We start from the raw sequence: 24,697 nt of genomic DNA on the forward strand, positions 1-24,697 counted from the left end.
TCAAAATTAGATCCACCCTAATTGATGACACGTTAACCACGTTTTGTTTTGAAGGGCTCACATTAATGATTTACTTTTTTGTTTTATCCATTAATTGTATAATAAATAATCACCCTTTAAAAAACCAAAATTACCAGTATTTTACCGGTATTAATTTAAAATTTAATCGACTTTTGGAAATTTACATTTAAACAGTTACTTATATGGGTTTTAACTGTGGATTATTTTCATCGTACCTTTTATATGTTTCAATAATTACACAATAAAATACGATTTTTTCATAAAATAAGATGTAGCTGATTTGAATTTGCTAAATACGGTAAGGAAGGAAACTATTAATAGTAGTAATAGTAATCTAACAAGGAAATACGCATAGACACAGGTAAATATTATCCGATTCCAGTATAGTTCGGTGTTTGGATTATTTACAATAACGGTTACATTCAAGATATATACAACATAGAAAAAAGCTATTGTTGAGCATTAAAACTTACTGGAATCTGCTGTCATGTTGAATAAACTGGAAGAATTGGAATCTGAAATTTAATTAATAAAAAAATAGTTACGACACGAAATTTAACACGATAAACATTAATTGCGAATGAGCTTTAAATTTTAAACAATTAAAATAGTACCAAGTATAGAATTATATTCGAACAACTTAAAATAAGGGTATAATATTTAGTATATTATATATATACAAATACATAGATATCATACACCATATTATTGTTGAATAAAAAAATCATTAAAATAATAGGAAATATAAAAGATATCTATCATGCATATATTATATTATTTTTTGTTCAGGAATTGAATTGCTCTCGCCATATGCGAATTTGATTATGTAAATGTGGTTCGCAACAATGTGCAAGATCGAAACGCACGAGCGTGTTTCGGAGCAATTATACCCAGGCCTGCCGAGAGGAGACAAATTCCCGGGTCCCATTGAGGGACCCGACTCTGGAAAAAACCATAGCAAGAATATGTTTATAAAAAAATGTAAAACGACCTTAAATAATGAATCTGAACTATACTACAGTTGTTTGAGATGTATGTACTGATGTATTTCAGGTATAAGTTCCTTCAGCCCACTTTGTAGATACAAGAAATAAAATGAGCGGAACATTGCCATCAAAAGCACCCACTTTCTAAGTAGAATTTATTGTAGTTTTTTTGACGCGGCTTCGTTTGTGTTAAAATTTGTTTGCAAATTATTGTTGACTTTATTGTTTTTTTAATATTCAACGAATGTAAATTAGTAGCAGTAAATATAGACATTCAATCTGAAAATTTATATCGAATACCTAAGGAAGAAGCAGAGAAATAACAAAAAATCAAAAACAGCACCAGCTGAATTATATAAATTTAATGTAATTTGACAACTGGATTTAATGGAGCAAAATAAATAAATTATCTAGAAAATAATCCTAAAATAAAATCTAGAAAAAACAGTCACGAATCTATCCCGAAATTACTAATGTCATTTCAGTAAAATCATATCGGAATACATTTTCACCAGTAGATGTATATTTTTACCAATGAAAATATAAATTATCTGGAAAATATAAATTATCTATAAATAATACATTCAGTTTCATCGGGTTATTTCTAAAAGAAAATCTAGGAAAAACAGTCACGAATCTATCCCGAAAATATTTTTTTAAAAATGTCATTTCAGTAAAATCATATCGGAATACATTTTCAACAGGAAATATACATATATTTTTTCCGGTTAAAAATAAATTCAATCTTTCAAGTGCTAGTAAAATTATATGTAGTAATATATATATTTACATACTTATTATTATTTACTTACATCCGATGTATAAATGTTACAAGAAATGTGTATTTTTTGTTTAAGTTATATATTCACAAATAAAGTCCAAATTAATTTTCATCAGTGGATATATATTTCTACTAGCGAAAATATAATTTAATAGAGCGCTAATATGCTGCTCTAATATGTATATGGGGATCAATTTGACAGTTGCGAAACGTCCATTTGCTGTTCAAAAAAAGAACCTAATGAAACTTCTAAAACAATTACAAACTAAGCCAATTCATCTCTCGGGAAAATAAGCGGTAGAATAAGTATTGCATCTCACATATTGCTCCATAGTTTGACTGTATTTCGATATTACACTATATTTTAAAAATATGATAGCTATCCTTACTACCGATATTACTATGGACTTCTAATATAAGAGGACTGATCAATGTATATTCAAACCGAATTTTGCTCAATAGGAGAGCGCAAAAACAATTATCACTTCTCAGAAGGCAAAAATTCACGTCAAAAGCAATAAAATTGCGTTGGCGCCATTGCAGTGGGAACGCTCGGTAACGAGCGTTCCCACTGCGACGGCGTCGGCGCGATTTTATTGCTTTTGACGTGGATTTTTGACTTCTGAGAAGAGATAATTGTTTTTTGCGCTCTCCTATTGGGCAAAATTTGGTTTAGATGTGCTTCATTCGATTCTCACTCGTAATACTGTTATAAAAAGTCTTAATAGAAAAGCTTGATAATGGAGCGTTTTCGCCGCGATTGCACAATTTTATTGCTTTTGAGCTGGACTGGAAGTTTACACTGAGCAGCAAAGAAAACACGACTAATTATCAGGTAAATATTATAAGCAGATATTTTTAATGACTTATTAAAATATTTTTTAGAAAATATGTTGCAACGGTGGCTAATTTTTATATTTATTTGTAGCATAGAAAATAATAATACCTATTATTATTTATTCAAGAAATTATATTACGATGTTAAAAAATATATAAAATGCTATTTTTGTCATGAGGCCAGGAATCATTGATTTATTTACATTATATCTGAGTACACGACCAGCGTACTCAATGAATCATATCGGAAAATAGGCGGAATATATCTTTCAAATGTGTTGAAATATTTCGCATTTCGCATCACAATCCCTAGAACTTTAATGCTTCATTAAAGTTCTAGGGATTATAACAAGCAATCGAAAATTTTGAATTTTCAATATTATATAGTAAACAAAAATTACACTCGAAGCACTCAATTAACAAGTTCCGTTCCGGTACATTATTTATAAAATTAGCTCAGTTGTTACTTACATAATAAAACTATTCAACGAAATAATTTGGTAATTGCCTTCCGGTGGATACTATTCTATAAAATTGTGCAGTTCTGTTATAAAAAAATAGATGAACTAATTAGAATTAATGGATCTTTTGAACGTTTGAGAAGCACCGATATGTATACACAGATAAAAAACAGCAACAATGACACGGACGGGATGTCTGGCGCTATCCGAGAATAAATCTTCTCGAACGGCAAACAAAAATATGAAGCAAAATTAGAAACGTTAAATAACTTTTAAACACCGTGTGGGACGTATATATCCAGGCGTATCAGTTATGTATTAAATTTATAACGCATGTGTAACAGCGAGCTATTAATTTAACAGCTTATAAAAGTAAACACGGCAAATTATAAATATTGATACTTAGTAACGCAAAATGTTGATTCAATTAATGAAACCATTTAACAATTAATTCATTGATGTACAAATATGTAACACTTCCAATTACGTAACAATATAAACACATCAGCGATTAAAAACAATCATTAAACTTCTACTTGTATTTAATAATATTTGGCTACATAAAAAGCGTATATAAAAATATCGATTAACTGTAAAGGAAATTTTACGTAATGCGCTATGAAAGATTTTATTATTATTTTCATCGTTAACCATGAAAAATGGAAGCTAAAAAACGACGTGTGTATACATAAATATATATAAACATCAACGTATTAGTACCTTCAGGGAAAACATTTATTTCAGAAAATTAAATTGGGCTTTCTTTCACGTTATATAAGCTAATTAAAATTAGTAATTCAATTATATTTATTGTTGTGAATCTACCACTGTAAACAGGCATTAGCCCAAAACAACAACGAGTATAATAATACTTCAAACAAGTAAGCCTGGAAATGGGTTTAACGGGGTTTATTAATTGTAAATTATTGAATAATATCTAGGAAATTATTTATTCTGATGACTTTTTAGATAATCGAATATGTTTTCAGTTGAGGACCTTGGGTTTCCTAAACTCTGTTTTAGATTATAAACCTCTACCTTTACCACAAATAATAGAATCAATATTGTTTTAAGCACACCGAATCCTCTGAATTTTTGACAAACAGAATATGCATTATATAGTGGTGGTGGAAATGTTTGCGATCAGTTTTTTACTTGACAAATAGAAATTATCTCATGCAGATTTTGTTTAAAAAATTCGCTACATGTAAAACAAAATAAAATCAGTGTTCATCAATAGAGTTCTAGGTAACCAATTACTTATAATCCTGTCCGCAATAAAAGCATTGTATGTATGTACATATACTTTGGTATGATAAAGTCATAAACATTGACAGGTCGGTAGACTTTTGTCATACCGACCGATAGCTTCAAGTGCCTGCCTTACAAAAAATTAGCGCTCGGTTCAGACCGTATGTGACAATAGACAGATTAAATATTTTCAATCGGCAAACTAGTATATATTGCCTTTAGAATTTAGTGGCATTGTATTTTTTTTGCCCGAAATGTCATCATGTTCAAATCCTGCATAAATTACAAGTGTGAATTGTTATTTCGTCTAAATTGGTTATTACAACAAAAAGTAGGCGAGAACAAAACCTTCCCAGTTTGGCCATGTAATATATATTGAAGGTGGATTTTTCTTTCTGATGATGTACGAAGTTCTAGCGAATTGCGACCGTATTGCCACGAGCTTCCTAAGAAACTCTCGCAAAAATTCTCATTTATGCTTTGAAATGATACTACAAGATTTTAGGTATATAACGTTTAAAATTATTACCACTCTATAGCATTCATAAAATGACAAAAATTAAATGTTAACTTTTCAATATCGCCAGGAACACAAGCAACTTGTGCCTTTGTAATTTTTAATAACAATGGCCGGCATTACGGTCGTATATTACGCCAAGCTACTTTGGCACATTTCGACATCATCATCAAAATTAACATAATTAATTATCAATAAAATAATTAAAAAAACTGACACGTAAGCCAGGGCAGTAGAAATTCATACGGCGTATTTGGTTCATCGTGACACGACTTCAATTCAATATTACAATATAAAATACATACAATTTATATTTATTAATAAATTAGTAGGATTTCAAACAGCAAAATATTTCACAGCTTCATGACAGGCGCTTTAAAACCACGCCATTATTTTGAATTATACACGCCTTTGGGCAAATGGTACTGAATGTACTGAGGCACATCAATTAAATTCCTACTTTCGATTGCGAATGCGTTGTCACAAAATGCAGTTCCATTGCTACAAAAGAAGTTTAGAACTGCTGTTTTTCGCGACGCGAAACACTCGCATACACACAGAGCATATAAATATCGCGCCCATTCGCGAGGACACTCGTCAGAAATAGACCGTAGGAGAAAGACGCGCATATCATATTATGATGGAACGCGACTTTCTTCCTCCTCTTAACGCCGCTGCCATAATTCAATATGAGGAAGGAATTTACCTCTCGGCGGGCTTAATGAGAATTTTCTGCCTCGGGTACTTTTTGACGGCTTTCCGCTAAATTTAAACCGTCCGACGGAAGACAACAATCCCGGCCCGTCCGACAACTTGAGCCCTCCTACACAGGACCACCGCCAAATCGTCCAAAGCGCTGTGAATTTAATCGCACCGACAAATTGGCCCGGGTCGAAAGTTTGCGCCCGTCTTTTGCTCGACCCGGAGCCGGCCCTGTTCGCGTCCAATTAACCCTCGCCGTTCAAACAATGCCCCGATGTTTTCTCCCTCGACTTCGATAATGCAAATACGACCCCATTTCTTTGAGACGAGGCGCCGTTTCCACTCACCGGAGTTAAATGAATGAGAGGGAAGACGCTAGTGATAATCAGTTGCGGCACGTATAATATAAACGAAATTAAAAACTAATTTGAAAATAAGGTGTGATTGTGACAGATATTTAGTTAATTAATATAAAAAATATACGGGGAAATTCTCCATGCGATTACTAACTCGGGATATGATTTTTGAAAGTTCATATATTGGATCAATGCATTTTTATGACGCTAATATTTTTTCTCAGAGCTGATAAATAACATCTTTATTAAAACTATTCCATTTTTTAATGGAAACTTTCTATCCACATTCTGTTCAGTTTTGGCCTAGCCAGCGAACAGTAGAGTGCGTTTACTACATACACTGCTTACTTGCTGATGTGTACGAGAAAAATGTCATTGACACACAGAGACGGTTTATTAAAAATTCAGATCAGATGTTTTTTCATTGGATGATAAATCAAAACCTTCGGATATCCTTCAAAGCCTGATGATGACAAGTTGAAGGTCATAATTGTCACTAATCCATGGTAAAAAATACCATAAAAAATGGGAGTCAACCAGTTAACTATGGTGCGGCATTTGCAACGCATGGGAATAATTTTGCGGTACGATGTTTGGACTCATCAATTGTCAGCCACCAATCTAATTAACTGCTTGTCATCACTGTAAGACAAAAGCACGAGCTTTTTGCATCGATTAGTAAGTGAAGATGAAAAATGGATTATAGCTGGACAAGCCTAATGGAACACATCGAAATCTGAAATCCATGTAAAAAAAGTAATGCTTCGTGTAAGGCGGGGATTACAACTATACTATGAAGCTTTGAAACGCATATTTATTGTGATTATTTAAAAAAAAAAAAGAATGTGTTGAGAATCCAGGAATTTCCGTCGTTTGTGCCGTATCGTACTTCATCACTAGAAATGTTTGCAACGCTAAAGTCAAAAAGTTAAAGAAAGAATAAATAAGTACATTTTATATAAAAGCCCGATTATGCTGCCAATGAAAACTATTTTCGAAGTTGCTACCAAAAAATACATTTAAATAACAGTGAAGATTTATTAGAATATTTTTCAAATTTAGATAGTTCGGAATCGAATACTAGACCCAATTTGCGTTAACACAGTCAGTTCGAGAGCTATCTATATTAGCTCTAAAGTATAAGTATACGTTCGATATATTTATCATTACTCCGATTGATTGATAAATATACAATAGTTATGATTTTAATTTCTATAAATTTGTTGAAAATATAAACAGAAATAATGATAATTATATCGAACATATATCCACATCGTGTGCTTTAGAGCTAATAGTAGGGACGTAAACCCAAACTCGCCATCTTTCTCAATTATGAATAATGATGAAATGGATAGCTCTCGAACTGACTGTGTTGACGCAAATAGAGTACAGGATAATCAATGAAGATATTAATGATGACGATTTCATTAATATGACGTTGACAAGCAAAGAAGAATTAAACAAACTATTAAATCAACAGAATATTTCTCCAGTAAAAAAGAATAAACGAAGTCGACGAAATAAACCAAGATTTTGCATCCAACCGGAAGACGGACTCCAAACCTAAACCTTTTGTATAAATTTTTGTTCAAAATTAAGCCAACATCAACGGAAAGCGACCGAGTATTCTCAGAGGCAGAGATATTCACTACGAAAATTATAAATAAAGAAATTTATTCCAAAATATTTTTAAAAACATTCTTAACCCTTTGGATGCCGGGCATTTTTGGAAAAATGTTCCAGAACTGCCGGGACTTTTTATTAAATAAGTAAAAAGTCAAAATGTGTATTTTAGTTTGTAAACATGCTGTCGCGGCGTGCGACGCTGTCTGCAGTGAACTTGACCTAATTAATGATGAATATGCGATTGTGTGTTATTTTAGTTCTTATTTGCGCTGTAATAAGAGTCATTATCGCATGACGTATTAAAAAATACGAGATCTGAGCGGCCGAACTCCGACCAGGAATCAATAACAATGGTATATAATATGTTATTTATTTTTAAAATGTAAATAAAACTTTTCGTAAATTAATAAAATATGATATTTTTAAATAATGGTTTAAGTAAAAATACCCTACAGACTGTTGAATATATATATATATATATATATATATATATATATATATATATATATATATATATATATATATATATATATATATATATATATATATATATATATATATGTATGTATGTATGTATGTATGTATGTATGTATGTATGTATATATATATATATATATATGTGTATATGTATAAAAATAATGATTATAATATATTTATAACATATATTTGAAAAAATGTTATAAACCCCTGAAGCAATTACCCTACAGACGGTTGAAAATGTATTGGATACTACGATTTCGGAGCCGTCGGATCCGGCAGTTCTCGCTAGTGTAGCGAAAGCCGATATATCGGATTTCGGTAGCCAAAGGGTTAACAAACATAAAATATGTTTTTTTTATTTGTATACATTAATTTTACAATTGTTTTGTATATACAATTGAAATTTCGTTTTTTTGAGGTTGTTATAAATAATAAATAAAGACTTTAAAAAATCCATTTAATATTTTTCTAATAAATTAATATGTATATATTTTACACACATGTACACACACAAATATTTATAAAACAATTTTTTTAGCTATAATTTTAAAGATAAACAAACAAGTCGCGATTCCCGGGAATTCCTGGAACTTTAATTTTTTTATTTCAACTCAATTGGTTTTCACAATGAATATGCGCGACCCCGTGTGGCGATGATGACTCAACATAAGCTAAAATTACTTAATTGGGATATTATTAGACATCAACAATACTCTTTCTCGAAGATCTTACTTCTGCTGATTATAATTTGTTCAGGACATATTTTTTTAGATACCAAGCAATTGGAATCAGTAGGGCAAGTAAAAAGCTATTTATTATTTTTTGCATTAAAAGTTATAGGAATTTTATTTTTATGGTGTGGGGGCGATTTATTCGGCCACAAGCTAGGCAACACTGGCAACATTTAACGACACTCTGGCAACAATAGAATAACATAATTTTTGGTTGACTATGACGAGAAAACGACGAACGGCGACGCCTCGTCCGCTGATCTCATTCATAACATTCAATAACATAAATAAGTACTATATAGAAATATGGAAGAGCGTTTTAACAATCAATGGAAATTGTGTAGTTGAATAAATTAATATTAAAATCTTAAATATAATATATATTTTTTACGTCACAACTTATGTAAAATGATAAATATTTAAATGACAACAGTTTACGTTCATATATAATATATAATAGGTTTCAAAAAATAATAAATACTTAATGAAATCAGTACCTCGATTTAAATGATGTCAGTTGAAGCACGCTTATTTTTCTTAATTAATTTAATTTATCAGATAATGAACGAATAATAAGCTGATTTTTTAATTTTTTTTTTATAATGACAGTAGCCTAATTATTTTTCTCCAGAATTTAGTTCCGCCAAAACTGCGCAATTGGTGATCCTGCCTACATATTTATAAGATACTCAGAATTAGTGTTTAGCAATTAAATTTTGAGAATATATTAAAAACGAATATCGCGAAAGCACGCAATATTCGGACTTACGGTCCGTCACTCAGCTAAAAGATCAATCACAAAGGGCGAACAAAATTGCTCGCTTTTCGGAATTCTCGGATTTCCGGGCAAAAACAGTATCATCAAAAAGTACTCGGATGTAAATCGTTCCAGTGCTTGATGAATTGTTTAATATGAAAGATTTTTCAAAGCCTTGGGTGTAATTGACAGCATAAATCAACACACAAATTAAGGACTTTAAAGGGCATCGTTTCAAGTCGATGAATAAAAAGAGAGCAGGTGTTCCCTCCATTATTCGCGAAAGAAGGTTCTTCAGAACGAGTTTCTTCCGGAAGTAAAGCGCCATTGAGCGTAAAAATGTACAGCCTGAAGCGTTTTAAAGATTAACAATACAGCTTGTCATCCCGACGGCTTACAAACCTCTCATCTGAGAGCACCTTTGAACAAATATAACACATTAAAATGTACATAATTTGGATTTAAATCAAGCTTTGAATAGTGTATTAATTTATCTTTGATCTAGTTTTCGTGAAGTTATTTTGGCAATAAAGTAGAGAGTATAGTAAAGAGGGCAAACTGACGTCACTTGCCCTCGTCAAGATTGTCTGAAATATGTCCGGAGGAGAACACGAGAACCCCTCTGTAGAATTGATACAATATTTAAGAGGAAGCCCCTATTTGGTTTGCTGAGTTACTATAAGACGAGTGTACTTCATGACGGACACAAAGGACACACGCGAGATCATGCATGATAAATAACTATATTGTCAAGTAATTTACTTCAACTACTACTACTTTAATTTAGAGGGATCTTGCGAATAATCTTTCTATTGAATTATTAGTCTCTTTGAATAAGTGAGTATTGGGTATACTTGGTGTAAAATTTCTTACTATGCCTTTCATATTCCGATGGGTATTTTTCACACCCATCGAAGAAAAGAAGAGGCGACGAGCACATTAGCGCAGATTGACAGCCGGCGAAAGGGCGATAGACATATTGGCCTCGTCTGTCAACTGACAGCTTCCGAGCGCGAACGGAAATAGAACAAAAATCGATAGACAAAGAGCCATTTAATTAAAGTAGTGTACATAAATCTTGCATACCCCGTATGAATATTTACAATCGTGTTTACGAACCGTTCAAAATGTTTAACCGCACTTTAACTTTCGTTTGAATTAAAATTAACGATTTTATACAAAGGTACTGCCTATTCATAAGAAGAGCTTTCAAAGTTATAAACTTACGTCCGTAGGCGCATTGAAGATCCGGGCCGGACGAGGCTAATAAATAATTGAAACACCGTCGAGAATCTGGGGGGGTGAAGAAAGCCCGTCGAAATTCCGTAAACGCAATAGGAACGGCGGCGGTGGATCCGAATTAATATTCATTACGGACGATATTGAATAAATTTCGACGATGAGAAAATATTCCATTGTGTACGTACCGTGTACGTCAGTCAATAACTATGCGAGCAAGTGACCTTTTCAAAAAGTCGCGCTTTGTGAAAATCTGTATAGATTTTCCCATTCCAGTTACATAACATTACAAAGCATCACGTGCGTTCGCTATTTTTGCATACATTTGACACAAATATTAACAACCCCTATTGTGTCTGTTTCATAACGATATACTGTCACCGAGAATTCGATTTATAATCTAGAAAAATAATTTCAAAAGTATAAATCCATAAAACGTACAACTTTGAAATAAATATAATCTGCGAAATCAGTTATTTTATTTTCAAACGTTTGAAAAACACTTATACAAATGTTATTTACATATAAAAGGGAACTTTGAAAACCACCAATATTTATATACGTACAAATCTACGATTTTTCATATGCATGTAGAGTACGCTCGGGATAAGGATTCCGGTTTGTTATTGTGTGCGTGAACTGTGAGGCTCAAAACAATTTCGCTCAGAATATTTAATTTTTTTATTTTAAAAGAAAATATATGTTTATTTAACATACATACATCTGAGCTAAGTTGGAAATTTCAACGGACAATTAAAAATATATTATATAATCGAAGAAACCAGACATTGATGTCATTAATTAAAAATTTGAAAATTCAAAATCTTTCACTAGTCAAAAAAATATAGTCTTTAGCTATTCTTCAAAAGCAAAAAGATATAAAATGGGGAAAGAAATTATTCGCAGATTGTTTAATGGCTCGACGACTCTATTAAATCATTAGAATCCATTGAATTAATTAAAAAATTATCATTGGCTCAACGATAAGAATAATAACTTTTTTAAGCCTTACAGAGAAAAGTATAAAAAAACCAACAGCGTACGGATTAATGGAAAAAGAATTAAAATATTTTAATCCACGGGTAAGAGAACGAATAACTTACAGTGTATATTTGAAGCCTTGATATCAATTAACCCAGATATGGCCAAGAAATTTTGTTCTCTTAAATTTTCATTTATAAATAAAAAACAGTGGCACGAGTTTAGTGACCTACCCATGGGACAGTGGGCATATCTGGGTTAAACCAATATCGACACAAAATTATTTAAAATAAATCACTAGAGAAGATCGAACTTCTGTGCCACACTGCACTTTAACGATGAATACCAGCGTTGACGAATCAGCGACTTTCCTTAAAAGAGAAAGCGAGACAACGAAGTACACGCTACATCGCTTCTCCCTCTCATATACATGTACACGCATACAATAACAAACCGGCATCCTTATCCCGAGCGTACTCTAGCAATAATGTCACACAAAAATTATTCAAATATATAAGATCCTACCTTGTAAATGATCAAAATCAATACATATGCCAAAATGCGAATATAAATATGATTTTTTTAGAGGTTCGTTTTTTGAATTGGCAACACTTTTTCCAGCGACAGCCAATTTGACAGCTGAAAGCTGATTTGTGCTCAGTTTGCTTTGCCATTCCACCATGAATAGACTTATATCAGAACAACTCTTTCAAATTGTGCAAATTTATTTTGAAAGCCGTGCCCATGTCCATTTTACAATCGACATAAACGTCCATTCGAATAACCATGAATCGTTTTCGCACCACGCATACTCTAATTGATAATACGCATCCGCAGAGACGTCGTACAATGCGCACCGAAGAAGTTGTTTCTGCTGTGGAGCGAAGTATTGAGGAGGACCCGAATGAGTCGATTCGCCATCATGCAAAGCAATTGTAGCTGTGTGAAGATTTTGCGGTAAGATCTTGATTTACGAGCTTACAAGATCCAGATCGTGCAAACAATTAATAAAATATTGTACGGTTTCATAAGATACAATACAACATATTTTTAAGCAGATAATACTACCGTGTACTCTCGATTATCCAATTAAATATTTTTCATGTGTTGCAGAAATGTAACTCATGGTGATAGGAATAGCACAAAATCATTTAAGGGGACTATAATAAAAATCTTCATGTTGATAATTTCAATCAAAATTGAGGATGTGGATAGAGTGAAATAAAAGTAATCAAGGGTATCCACGATTTCTATAGAAAGAACACATCCATATGAAGGAATCCGCAATAAGTGCCACGTGCCAGAGTTGCGCGTAATCTATTACTTCGTCGATGTAAAGATATTCGAATAAGAAAAAGACTTCAGCAATACCAGAACACGAGAGGCACTGACAATTTGACGGGTTAAGTGATATTCAAAGCCTTCCAGTGGAAATTCGAATTCGAAAATCTCGCAAAGGTTAAAACAAACCTACGGGCGTGCGCAAGTGACAAATTTGACAGCCAAGATTGGGGTCTGTTTGACCCCCCTCCCGAATCTCCGGTGTGTGTGTAAATATTTTATCATTGTACTTACGCTGAAATAAACACGCTAGCGTATCCGGCGAACCCGACGCCAATAACCAAACAGCGCACAGTATTTACGTTATATACATTAATTGCATACAATCATTCAGTTGAATAATAATATTAATAAAGAAAAAACATGCATGTTTATGTATATTCAATTAGTATCATACGATGCGTATCCTCGATTTCCTATAACCTAGCTGTGTATGTAGTACATTCTAAATGCCTGAATAAATCACATACAAGCCATGACCATGAATCGGAAGTGTTTCAGGAAAACAAGAGATTTGATCAATGCGTAACATAAAAGTGATATAAAAGAAAACTATACTTAAATAATATAAGATAACGTCAGAAGATCAGTCTATTAGATTAGATTTATTACTGTCGTTTGCATTGTGTTGCCTATTGTGGCAAGAACGAATTTGGGCCAATTGTTTGATATCAAAATGGCATATAAAAAGGAAATTCTCGTAAATGACCATCTTAGGTACAATATCTTATTGATTGTAATGTTGCTATGTTTATTGGAACAAATTTTATGAGAAAATTGTGAGAGCACTTTGAGAAAACTTGAAAAAAATGTTAAATATACGTTGGTCGCATCTTTGGGGAATGAACCTGCAAGTCGGACATAACTTCTGGATAACTATTGCGATGAATCATATTTAAGTATGTATGAACTAACAGGTTGTACCCACCGTTGTCAGATTTAATAAATAGGCATTTTAGTTATCTTTGCATACATAAATATGAAAACGATTCTTCAGAAAGAATACACAATTATAAGTTCAAGAAAATAAATGGTCTATATTTAAATGTAAAGTATCAGAGAAATATATTTTGATATATTGAAGAGGATGTGCAATATTCTGTGTAATATCGATACACAGACGCGTAGATATAGAACGAATTACGAACTTTGGTTCAATATTTATATTAAAGTAAATAATATTAAGAAGAAGGTGGGACTAAAAAGGGCTTTATATCAAAATAAGTTAAAATACTTAAAGAAAGGCAGTTGTATAAATACAGCAAGGATTTTCAATTACCAAATAACTATAGTATATGTGTATATTACCTGTATTTATATTAGGTTATTCGGAAATTAATGTTCTTTTTTTGTATAGGTCCATTTGGGTGATTAATCGCGCTGTCTGTCGTTGTGTCAACACGAGTCTTGTTATTTTTCGGTTCATCAACATTCAGGGCATCCATTTTAACAAACAAAATAAAAAGTACCGATTCGCGATTGCATTATTTATACCAATCGAGGATTTCTTACAAAATTGCATGCTAATTGAGTTTTTATTTTGAATATCTGCAACTACTGCAACAATAAACATTTGCGATGTAATCGGGGACGTACTAGATCTTTGAAAGCGTCAGAGATCGTTTAAAAAAATTCGGATGAGAGATTTTGATATTAAAGTCTTGAACGTGGAAAGAGCTGAAAAATTGGATAAACGCGTTTTGACAACAGAAATTGAAAATTCATCAGCTGACAGAGAAGCTCGAATTTTCCGAATCCACGATTCATGATCATGTGAAAAACATCGGGAAGAATTGGAGGCAAGGCGTATGGACGATGGATAAAATAAAGGAATTAGGCTGGAAATTAAAACTTAATGTAAGTGACTTGAAAAAAAACCAATTTTGATTCCGAAACGGAATTTTTATAAAGAAGGTATAAAAAAGTTGGAGGAGTTAAAAGGAAGAAAAGTTAAAAGTGAACGTGGGCAATTTTTTTTTTTTGATAATTTATCAAAAGTAAATAAAAAAATTGCATTTTATTGTTTCATTTTCAAAACGAAATTATTTTCCGAATAACCTAATAAGTAACGCAACTACGGGGTCTACGCCGCGGGTTTTCCATTGCCTTCCATTCCATTCTAAAGTCATCTACCAAGAAGAATCACCAAAATTCGGATCTTACGCAACTTGGACTTTGCGACCGAGTCTTCTATTGGCACCGCAATGACTAATGACAATGTTTTCTAATAGGACACATGCGGTTTACGAACGAATACTTGTACGTCATTTGATCAACTATCGGCAAAGTGGATAGGTGTGTATGTTTAAAAAAAACTGGTAACGTCCAATCGAGGACGTGCGGCTATTGAATCCGAAGCAGTGACCTTGCCACTGTTCGTTGGCGAATTCTTTTCCGTGGCGCTTACCGCGGGAAACGCGGAAACTCACCAAATTCGTGATTGGTCATGGGAGCCATTGAAAATTTTAACAATGAAGTTGAGGTGGTGAAGAGATTACAAATTAAGCGCCTATTAACGCATCACTGTCAAAACAACAAAATAATGAATAATATTATAGATGTCATTTATACTCGTCATAGAGTTACTCACGTGATGCTATCTAAAAGTTTTAGAAATTCCACAGAAAAATTAATTTTTAAAATTAGTATAAAAAATGTGTATTATATATTATTTTGAAGACTCGCGTGACTCCACACCGAGCAAGCACATGTGTAAACAGGGTTTAATTAATTATTTGTTTGTTAAGATTTTATTTTTTGTAGTAAGCGCGCTTTCTGTTAAATATTAGGGCCGCAATAGCAGCCTTTTAGAGCGAAGTTCCAAAAAGTGTGTTTTTTTTTAATTTGAGCTCTAATCTCGAAGTGAAACTTTGTGTATTAAACGCTAATTTTTATTCTACGTTCCTACCCTTTTCGCTTTGAAAAGGCGATGCCAAAGTTTGTCAACTCAATCTTTTTTTTTTCTTTTAGTATTCAAAAGATTTTCGTAATTTATTCTCGATTGGTGTAAGATCGTAAGCATTCGTTAAAATAGCTGTATCGTCAGCGTACATAAATAAACGCGTGTTTTTTTAATTCTGGGATATCATTCGTATATATGATAAAGAGAAATGGTTTAAGCAAACTTCCTGAGAAACTTCAGCTGGTAAAAACAAGCTTCCATGAATAGTCTGCATGGAACAACTACAGATGAACATATTTTTAACCAAGTTCATATTGAAATGAAATCAACTAAAATGTGACACATCCGATGGTGGTAGAAGTATTTGTAAAAATGTAAGGAGTTTAATAATCAGGGGCTTTATCTGATTATTCATCGTAATATTCACTTACAGATACTTTATGGGAAACATCTTAATGTATCGTGTGTTTTTGAACCAGTTATGGTAGTGATGAACTTTTTTGTCTATCGTGAGAAATGAAAGACGAATATCATCACTTAATCATCATACAGTAGTTCGATGGCTCAGTCATGGTGATGTTTTATAAAGATTTTTTGAACTCAGAGGAGCGATTGAAATCTTTTTCAGAGAAAAACCAAACCCACCCTATAATATTACCGAATACTAAATGAATACGCTGCAGGAATTAATTGATTATTTAACTTAAAAGAACAAGGAACAACAGTGCAAAAAAAAAACTTATACTATTATAAGTGTAGGTCACCTATGTAGGTTTTTATTAGCTACTAAATTGTACAAATTACGTGACAACGATTTATTTAAATTATTGGCCGTAATTCTGGAGAGAAGTTCACAGATAGTGCTGGATGGCCAAAATATCAGCTGTTCGGCTCGCGTTCCAAAAGGGTTGATCTTAGCTCGGTTCTTGCTGTGGTGGATGCTCTTTGCGGACGTCCAGGGGTTCTGCGACAGGGTGAAGTTCCAGGCAGGCGTCTCGTAAGTCTTCGCTGGCGTAGGGTGGACTTCAGTGAGGCTGCTTGTTCCCGTGCCGATGGCAAGAGTGATGTGTCTTTGTCTGGAAACTCCAACCCCTTATATAGTAGACTTCCATCAATATTATTGCGCAATATCGTCCTGTTTCCCACGGTTTTTGGTCCTCACGCAAGTGTAATTTTTCTCACGATCGTCTCCCTTGCAAGGTGCAATATTCGTCATCCTGGATTTTATTATAAAATAATCCGTGACATATTAAAATTAAGATGTCGTTTCCCTTTTTGCGTGGGATTGTCGGTTTCGAACTAGTTTGTTTATTTTTAATCCAGGAAGACGTAAAATGTTATTGCTCTGTTTGCAGATTCCCCTAATTTTGGTCACACTTGATTAGCAGATCCGTGTGTGGGCGAGGGGTCGATTAGACATGGGAAACTGTTTCATCGCCTTGTCTGAAGAATATTTTAATTAAGACGACTTAAAATAACGGTTGTTAATTTTTATATCGCTGTTCCCGAAAGCTCCCCTATTTCTTTGTCGCGCTTGATTAGTACATCCGCGACGCGTCGGCGAGGGGTTGATTCGATATGGGAAGCTATTTTATTCTTCGATTCCATATCTGTATGTGACCGTAAATATGTGGTCCCCACAGTACTCCCCCCCTAGCAATTTAGAATTGCGAAATTAAACTAGGGAGTGAGACGTGGAACTCCTGTAGAATTTGTAGTGTGGTTTTATCCAGCTTGTAGGCGATCTGGAAAGCGAACGTGTCTCCCAGGGCGCGTCTGATTAAGTGGCGTTGTTTCTTGTGGCACATTTTCATTATGTACTTTTTCTTTTAGCCTGTGGTCAGGTGGAGGGTTGCTTATCGGCGTATTTTCTTCCATCTGAATGTACGCTGGTTTTACGCGATCAATCGACACTGTTATTGGTCGGCCTTTAATATTGATAGTAAAGCACTTGGGCGTTCTATTTATTACCTCGTAGGGACCATCATATGGAGGTCGGAGAGGGCCTCTTGCAGCATCACATCTTACAAAAACATGTGATGTTGTTTGAAGGTTTTTGAAAATGAAAATCGGCCGTGCTCCCCGCTGTCTAGGCTGAGCGGGTGAGAGCTCACTCATTCGCTTCCTTAGTCGGTCAGCGTAATCTGGACTCGGAGTAGTCGGAATTGTGGAAGTGCGTGGTGCTAAAAATTCACCAGGCAATCGTAACGTTTGTCCGTAAACTAGCTCTGCTGGAGTCGCTTTAAGGTCTTCGCGCCAGGCTGCTCTAATACCCATCATAACTGCTGGTAGTGTTTCCGTCCACAAGTCATTTTGGTGGCACATAAGCGCGCTTTTGATTTGCCGATGAAGTCGTTCGATCATCCCATTTGCCTGTGGATGATAAGCTGTTGTATGGATGTGGGTTGTTCCAATTGCGCGGTTTAGTTCTTTGAACAAGACGCTCTCGAATTGGCGGCCCTGGTCAGTAGTGATCCTAAGGGGTGCGCCAAATCTTGATATCCACCCGTTGAAAAGCTCGTTGGCTACTGTTTCGGCCGTGATATCTTCAATGGGATAGGCTTCCGGCCAGCGAGTGAATCTGTCGATACTTGTTAAGATATATTTTTTTCCACGTGACTGCGGTAGAGGTCCGACGATGTCGATGTGTATGTGGTCAAAACGACCTTCAGGAGGCTCAAAATTTCCGATTGGTGTAGATGTATGTCGTGAAACCTTTGACAGCTGACATGCTGTGCATTCTCTGGCCCATCGTTTGCAGTTAGAGCGTAAAGAGGGCCAGTAGAATTTGGTTGAGACTAACTTGGTAGTGGCACGTCCTGCGGGGTGCGAAAATCCATGACACAAATCGAAAGCCTTTTTTCTAAATTGGAGCGGCAGGTACGGTCGCTCTCTTCCAGTTGACGTATCGCACATAATAGTGAAGTCTGATCCGAAATTTTTTACGGGCCTTAAGGTTGATCGTGTTTTTATTTCTGGATCAGCTGCTTGTTGTCTGGCTAATTCTTCATAGTCAATTCCGCTTGTTACAGTTTCAACTCTGGATAGAGCGTCGGCTACCACATTTTCTTCACCCGCGACGTGACGAATGTCGGTGGTAAATTGTGCAATGTAATCTGTGTGGCGAAATTGACGTGGCGTGCATTTGTCTGGTTTTTGACTAAACGTATATTGCAGAGGTTTATGGTCGGTGTAGATCGTAAATCGTCTACCTTCGACCATATGGCGAAAGTGTTTCACTGCCCTGTATATAGCCAAAAGTTCTCGGTCGTAGGTGCTGTATCGCATTTCAGTTGGTGAAATTTTCTTAGAAAAGAATGAAAGTGGGCGCCAGTTTTCCCCTACTTGTTGTTGTAGTACTGCGCCAATAGTTTTGTCTGATGCGTCGGTAAAAAGTGCTAATGGTAGCTTTGAATCCGGGTGTACGAGAAAGGTGGCGTTTATTAAACCTTGTTTGCAAGATTCGAATGCTTGTTCAAGCTCATTATTCCAAGGTATTGGATCATTATTTTTCTTACAGCCTTTAAGCTGGTCGGTTAGTAGCTGCTGATCTTTAGAGGCGCCAGCAATGAATCGGCGGTAGAAATTCAGCATGCCGAGAAAACGTCTAAGTTTTTTCATCCGGTCCGGGCGAGGAAATGCGGCTATGACTGCGACTTTCTCTGGTAGAGGTTTGGTGCCATCTTGCGAGACGCGGTAACCAAGAAAATCGACTTCCGATTGACCGAAGACGCTTTTAGAAGTGTTTATCAGCACGCCGTAGTCTCTAAGTCGGCTGAAGAGTTGCCGGAGATGCTCCTGGTGTTGCTGATGGTTGTTAGATGCGACGAGAATGTCGTCGATATATACGAAGCAAAAATCTAAGCCCCTTAGTGCGGAATCCATGAAGCGCTGAAAGGTCTGTGCTGCATTTCTAAGTCCAAATGACATGAACGGAAATTCATATAATCCGAACGGTGTCGAGATAGCCGTTTTTTCAATGTCCCCGTGCGCGACTGGAATTTGATTATATGCTCTTACCAGGTCAATCGTGCTAAAGACTTTTTGATTAGTCAGTGCATGAGTGAAGTCTTCTATATGCGGCACAGGATAACTATCTGGTATTGTTCGAGCATTAAGGCCCCTGTAGTCTCCGCACGGTCTCCATTCGCCTGGAGTTTTCTTGGCAACCAAATGAAGAGGTGACGACCAAGGACTTTCTGAAGATCGTATGATGCCATCGTTGAGCATCCTTTGAAATTCTTCTTTAGCAATTTTGTATTTGTCTGGTGCGAGTCTTCGTGGGCGGTTCGACACTGGAGGTCCAGGCGTGGTGCGAATATGATGAACTGTCGTATGTTTAATTTTTTGCTGCAAAGCAGATTTTCCTGCTGGACGTGTGATCTCTGGAAACAGTTCAAGTATTTTATGATACTGGGAAGTTCCTTGAATGGATTTTACGTGTGAAGTATTTGTTTCGCTTATTGTTCCTTGTACAAAGGAAGTTGTGTTGGCGTCAATCAGGCGAGCATTCTTGAGATCTACCAGTAAATTGAAGTGACGTAGAAAATCAGCGCCAATGATTGGTTTGCGAACGTCTGCTATAACAAATCTCCACTGGAATTCACGACGGAGTCCAAGGTCCAAAACAATACTTTTCCATCCAAATGTTTGAATGATTGAACCATTGGCTGCAAAAAGTTCGTATGAAGCTGGCTTTAAAATTCTGCCAAATTTATTGCGAGGAAAAACACATAAATCAGATCCCGTATCAATTAGAAATTGCATCTTTGATCGTTGATCAGTTATAAACAACCGGCATGTTTTTGAGATGCAAACGTTCACCGGAAAACACGTTTGCATTATTCGTTTTCCGAGAATTTGCACGGTGGTACACATTTATGTGCTTTTTTACCATACTTATTGTGGTAAATACACAAACCTTCTTTGTTTGCATAATTGGCCTGGCTATGGTTGCGTCGATGTTGCGATCCATTTCTCCAATTATTATGTGGATTTTGTGATCGGCCACGTTCATCCCTCTTGATGTTTCCCAATTCTTGTTTCATCTGGCGCACTTCTAGACGTAATTCTTCCATTGATTTTATCAATGTGATGTACATCTGTGTTATCTGTAGCTGGTTGTTTTCTTGTGACGCGTGCACGGCTGAAACTTGCGACAGCTGTGGCGTTACTTGTGTCTGCGATGATGGTGGATGATATGCGCCCTTTTGAAGCGGTGAATGGATTGAATTTGTTTGTGCCATCGGTATGTCCATTATCTTATCCGCCAGTAATGCTGCCTTTTCTAGGTCTTTGTCCTCAAAGACCATTACAAGTGCCTGTGTGTAATGTGGAAGGCGGCTTTGCCAAATTGTTCGTAGCAAGACTTGTGGCACGCCTTCGCCCGCTAGTTTCTTCAGATCCCTTAAAAATGCTGAAGGTTTTCGGTCACCTATTTCTTCTCGCTCCAGCAGCTGCTTGATGTCGTGCTCTCTTGATGTCGATAATCTATTTATCAGTGCGCATTTTAGAGCTTCGTATGCACAACCGCTGGGTGGTTCGGTAATTATATCCCGTACTTCCAAAGCGATCCGGGGAGGCAGGTATTGACAGGTTTTCCAAAACTTGGTTGCATCTGATTTTATTTTGGACTGTTGGAATTGCCCTTCCAACATTGTGAACCAAAATCGCGGATCCTCTTCACAAAACGGAGGAGGCATCATGGATACAGCTGAGGCTTCTGATGTAGCGTTGTCGATTACTTTATCTGACTCCATTGTTGTTTGTTATTTGTTTGCACTTTGGTGTTTGGAGGTTTTATGCGGTCCACTCGCGTCGGTTCGTCACCAATGTAGGTCACCTATGTAGGTTTTTATTAGCTACTAAATTGTACAAATTACGTGACAACGATTTATTTAAATTATTGGCCGTAATTCTGGAGAGAAGTTCACAGATAGTGCTGGATGGCCAAAATATCAGCTGTTCGGCTCGCGTTCCAAAAGGGTTGATCTTAGCTCGGTTCTTGCTGTGGTGGATGCTCTTTGCGGACGTCCAGGGGTTCTGCGACAGGGTGAAGTTCCAGGCAGGCGTCTCGTAAGTCTTCGCTGGCGTAGGGTGGACTTCAGTGAGGCTGCTTGTTCCCGTGCCGATGGCAAGAGTGATGTGTCTTTGTCTGGAAACTCCAACCCCTTATATAGTAGACTTCCATCAATATTATTGCGCAATATCGTCCTGTTTCCCACGGTTTTTGGTCCTCACGCAAGTGTAATTTTTCTCACGATCGTCTCCCTTGCAAGGTGCAATATTCGTCATCCTGGATTTTATTATAAAATAATCCGTGACATATTAAAATTAAGATGTCGTTTCCCTTTTTGCGTGGGATTGTCGGTTTCGAACTAGTTTGTTTATTTTTAATCCAGGAAGACGTAAAATGTTATTGCTCTGTTTGCAGATTCCCCTAATTTTGGTCACACTTGATTAGCAGATCCGTGTGTGGGCGAGGGGTCGATTAGACATGGGAAACTGTTTCATCGCCTTGTCTGAAGAATATTTTAATTAAGACGACTTAAAATAACGGTTGTTAATTTTTATATCGCTGTTCCCGAAAGCTCCCCTATTTCTTTGTCGCGCTTGATTAGTACATCCGCGACGCGTCGGCGAGGGGTTGATTCGATATGGGAAGCTATTTTATTCTTCGATTCCATATCTGTATGTGACCGTAAATATGTGGTCCCCACATAAGTTTTAAAAATTTGGAAGAAATTACATGTTTATTTTGAAGCTCACTTTAATTTGACTTTCTGTCCCGCCAAGCCTAAAATATTTACAATCTGGCCCTTCACAAAATAAGTTTGCCGACTTAAATGTAGTTAAATTAGCACTTAATCAATATTTTTTTATTTTTCTTCCATTTAAATTGTAAAGGTTTTTTTATTTTTTTCCCTAAAATTATAATGATCAATGATGTATTTTTTTTATTATATTGTAGTTAATAATAAAATTGTAAATATGAAAATGTTTATAAAACCAGTAACATGTATTGTATATGGTAATATACAATCATGATATGTTATTAAAATTAACGTTTTATTTAAAAAAATAAATGGTAAGATCCTCGTTATTATATCGCGTTTGAGTGTAGAATACCATTATTATATTATGTTAACCCTTTTAGTGCCAAGCGAAATTAGGCGATGAATGCTAAGAATGCCAAGCATCTTTTGGCATATATTGATGTTTTTATGAATATATTTTTAAAAAAATCTGAATTTTTTTGTGTGAACTTCTCTTTATAGGAACAAAATAAAATCTAGTTTATACATGTAAGTACTCAATAAGTAGCAAAAAAAATGATTTTATAATTTTACGGACACCCGGGTCCTAGCGACATTCATGTCGTCGTTCGTAAGTGGACACCGGGCGTTCTTACGGCATTCAAACGGTTAACATATTTTTACGATCTTGGTTAACAATGCATAACAAATAGTTATAAAACAGGTCCGAGTATTGTCAAAACTAACACCGGAATCACACGACTATCCAAAACTACACCCACACTCCCAAAATAAATAGTAGGCGAAACATTGAAAAAATGTGTTTGGAGCATACGTGTAGCATATACACTCATGAATTATGCACACGTCGCTGTGTTAATTTTAATAAACACGCCGAGCCTTTTTGACCCGCCCTCGTGCATATTTTAACCGGGACACGGGCGAAGACGAAACAAACTGTGGCCCGACGTCGTTTAAATTTGAACTCGCGATTAATTTTCGAGTCAACGCTTGATACCCTACAATATGGAGACACGTTTGATTCGCTTAAAATTAAAGGTTAGTAGGTTTTATAATAATATATGTATTTTATATACTATGCACTGTTAGCGTTCGCTCAAGTTTAGCTGGCATCTAGTTAAGTATTTAACGCTCGCGTTGACACAATCTTAGTAATCATATCAAACATGAACGTAACAGCAAACGATTAGTGTCAGCAAGCAGTACGTGTAGTAAAAAAGGTAATATTTCGCACTATCACATCGCACGTCAATGGCAAGTTATAAATTTTACTGCCCATTGTATTGGATTATATAAGCAAGAAATAAAGGTAATACTATTATAAATAAATGAAAAACATATGCATATAATATATTATACATACGAAAGTTACCGTCTTATAAAGGTCATCTTAAATTATTTTTAAGAGTTCACCTTTCACTCCTTTCTGCATCACGAACGACATTTATTCCTATATAACTGTGATTAATTTAAGCAGAAGTTTCCCTTTCAAACAAAATAAACCTTGTACTTTATGGGATTATGAATTGACACATTTTAAATAAACACCAGTTGAAACCCTTTATCCCTTACATTTATATATGTATATACCATTACTAACTTTAACCTTTAATTTATCAGATTAACATCGGTTGAAATACCAATCAATTATCCTATGTATCTACAGTTCGGTGACAGTTCGACGAGAGCGGATTTAGAACCCAATTACATAACTTCTATTCCATTCAAATTCTAATAGTCTAAGTTAAATCGCTTGTATATATTAAAATCGTATTATGATAATTAAAATAAACAGTCTCTCTGCAAATGAAATTATTAATTTTAATACTTCCAGGAAAGCGTGGTCACAATCTCGATCGTTTCTTTGATATGAGTAATAATATCAAACAAACATTTACTCTCATTATCGCTACGCCACGCGGTCCTAGAGAGGTTCTTGGTTCAAAAATGGT

The 24,697-nt window shown here is 35.2% G+C and overlaps 2 protein-coding genes and 2 long non-coding RNA genes across 7 annotated transcripts in view; 1 reads left to right on the forward strand and 3 right to left on the reverse strand.

Annotated features, from left to right (window-relative positions):
• The window catches only part of Eip63E (cyclin dependent kinase Eip63E), a 167,863-nt gene that overhangs the window by 66,839 nt on the left and 76,327 nt on the right, over window positions 1-24,697 (reverse strand). For 2 of the 4 annotated variants that reach the window (XM_088205621.1, XM_088205623.1), the window contains exon 4: window positions 495-536. The exons of the other annotated variants lie outside the window; for them this stretch is intronic. In XM_088205621.1, the coding sequence (XP_088061747.1) occupies window positions 495-536 (42 nt within the window). The remainder of the gene's footprint in view (window positions 1-494; window positions 537-24,697) is intronic. 4 annotated transcript variants of the gene reach the window in all.
• On the reverse strand, window positions 9,370-16,265 carry LOC148237553 (uncharacterized). The gene is made up of 2 exons (XR_015812666.1): window positions 12,221-16,265; window positions 9,370-11,345 (listed from the first exon to the last, which is right to left on the reverse strand). It is a non-coding gene; the product is annotated as an uncharacterized LOC148237553 (long non-coding RNA).
• LOC148237554 (uncharacterized) lies at window positions 13,906-24,311 on the forward strand. Its single transcript, XR_015812664.1, has 2 exons — window positions 13,906-16,724; window positions 22,694-24,311. It is a non-coding gene; the product is annotated as an uncharacterized LOC148237554 (long non-coding RNA).
• LOC148237555 (uncharacterized) lies at window positions 19,478-22,692 on the reverse strand. The gene has a single exon (XM_088205625.1). The coding sequence runs from the start codon at window positions 21,726-21,728 to the stop codon at window positions 20,811-20,813; it is 918 nt and encodes a 305-aa protein (XP_088061751.1). The 5' UTR covers window positions 21,729-22,692; the 3' UTR covers window positions 19,478-20,810.

This window comes from Plectrocnemia conspersa, unplaced genomic scaffold (genome assembly GCF_051122295.1).
Source record: "Plectrocnemia conspersa isolate PC_06_02 unplaced genomic scaffold, ASM5112229v1 ptg000002l, whole genome shotgun sequence".
NCBI lineage: Eukaryota > Metazoa > Arthropoda > Insecta > Trichoptera > Polycentropodidae > Plectrocnemia > Plectrocnemia conspersa.

What these genes read in the sequence shown, in the direction of transcription:
- LOC148237555 (XM_088205625.1), bottom strand. Translation starts at nt 21,728, where the DNA reads ATGGAGTCAGATAAAGTAATCGACAACGCTACATCAGAAGCCTCAGCT.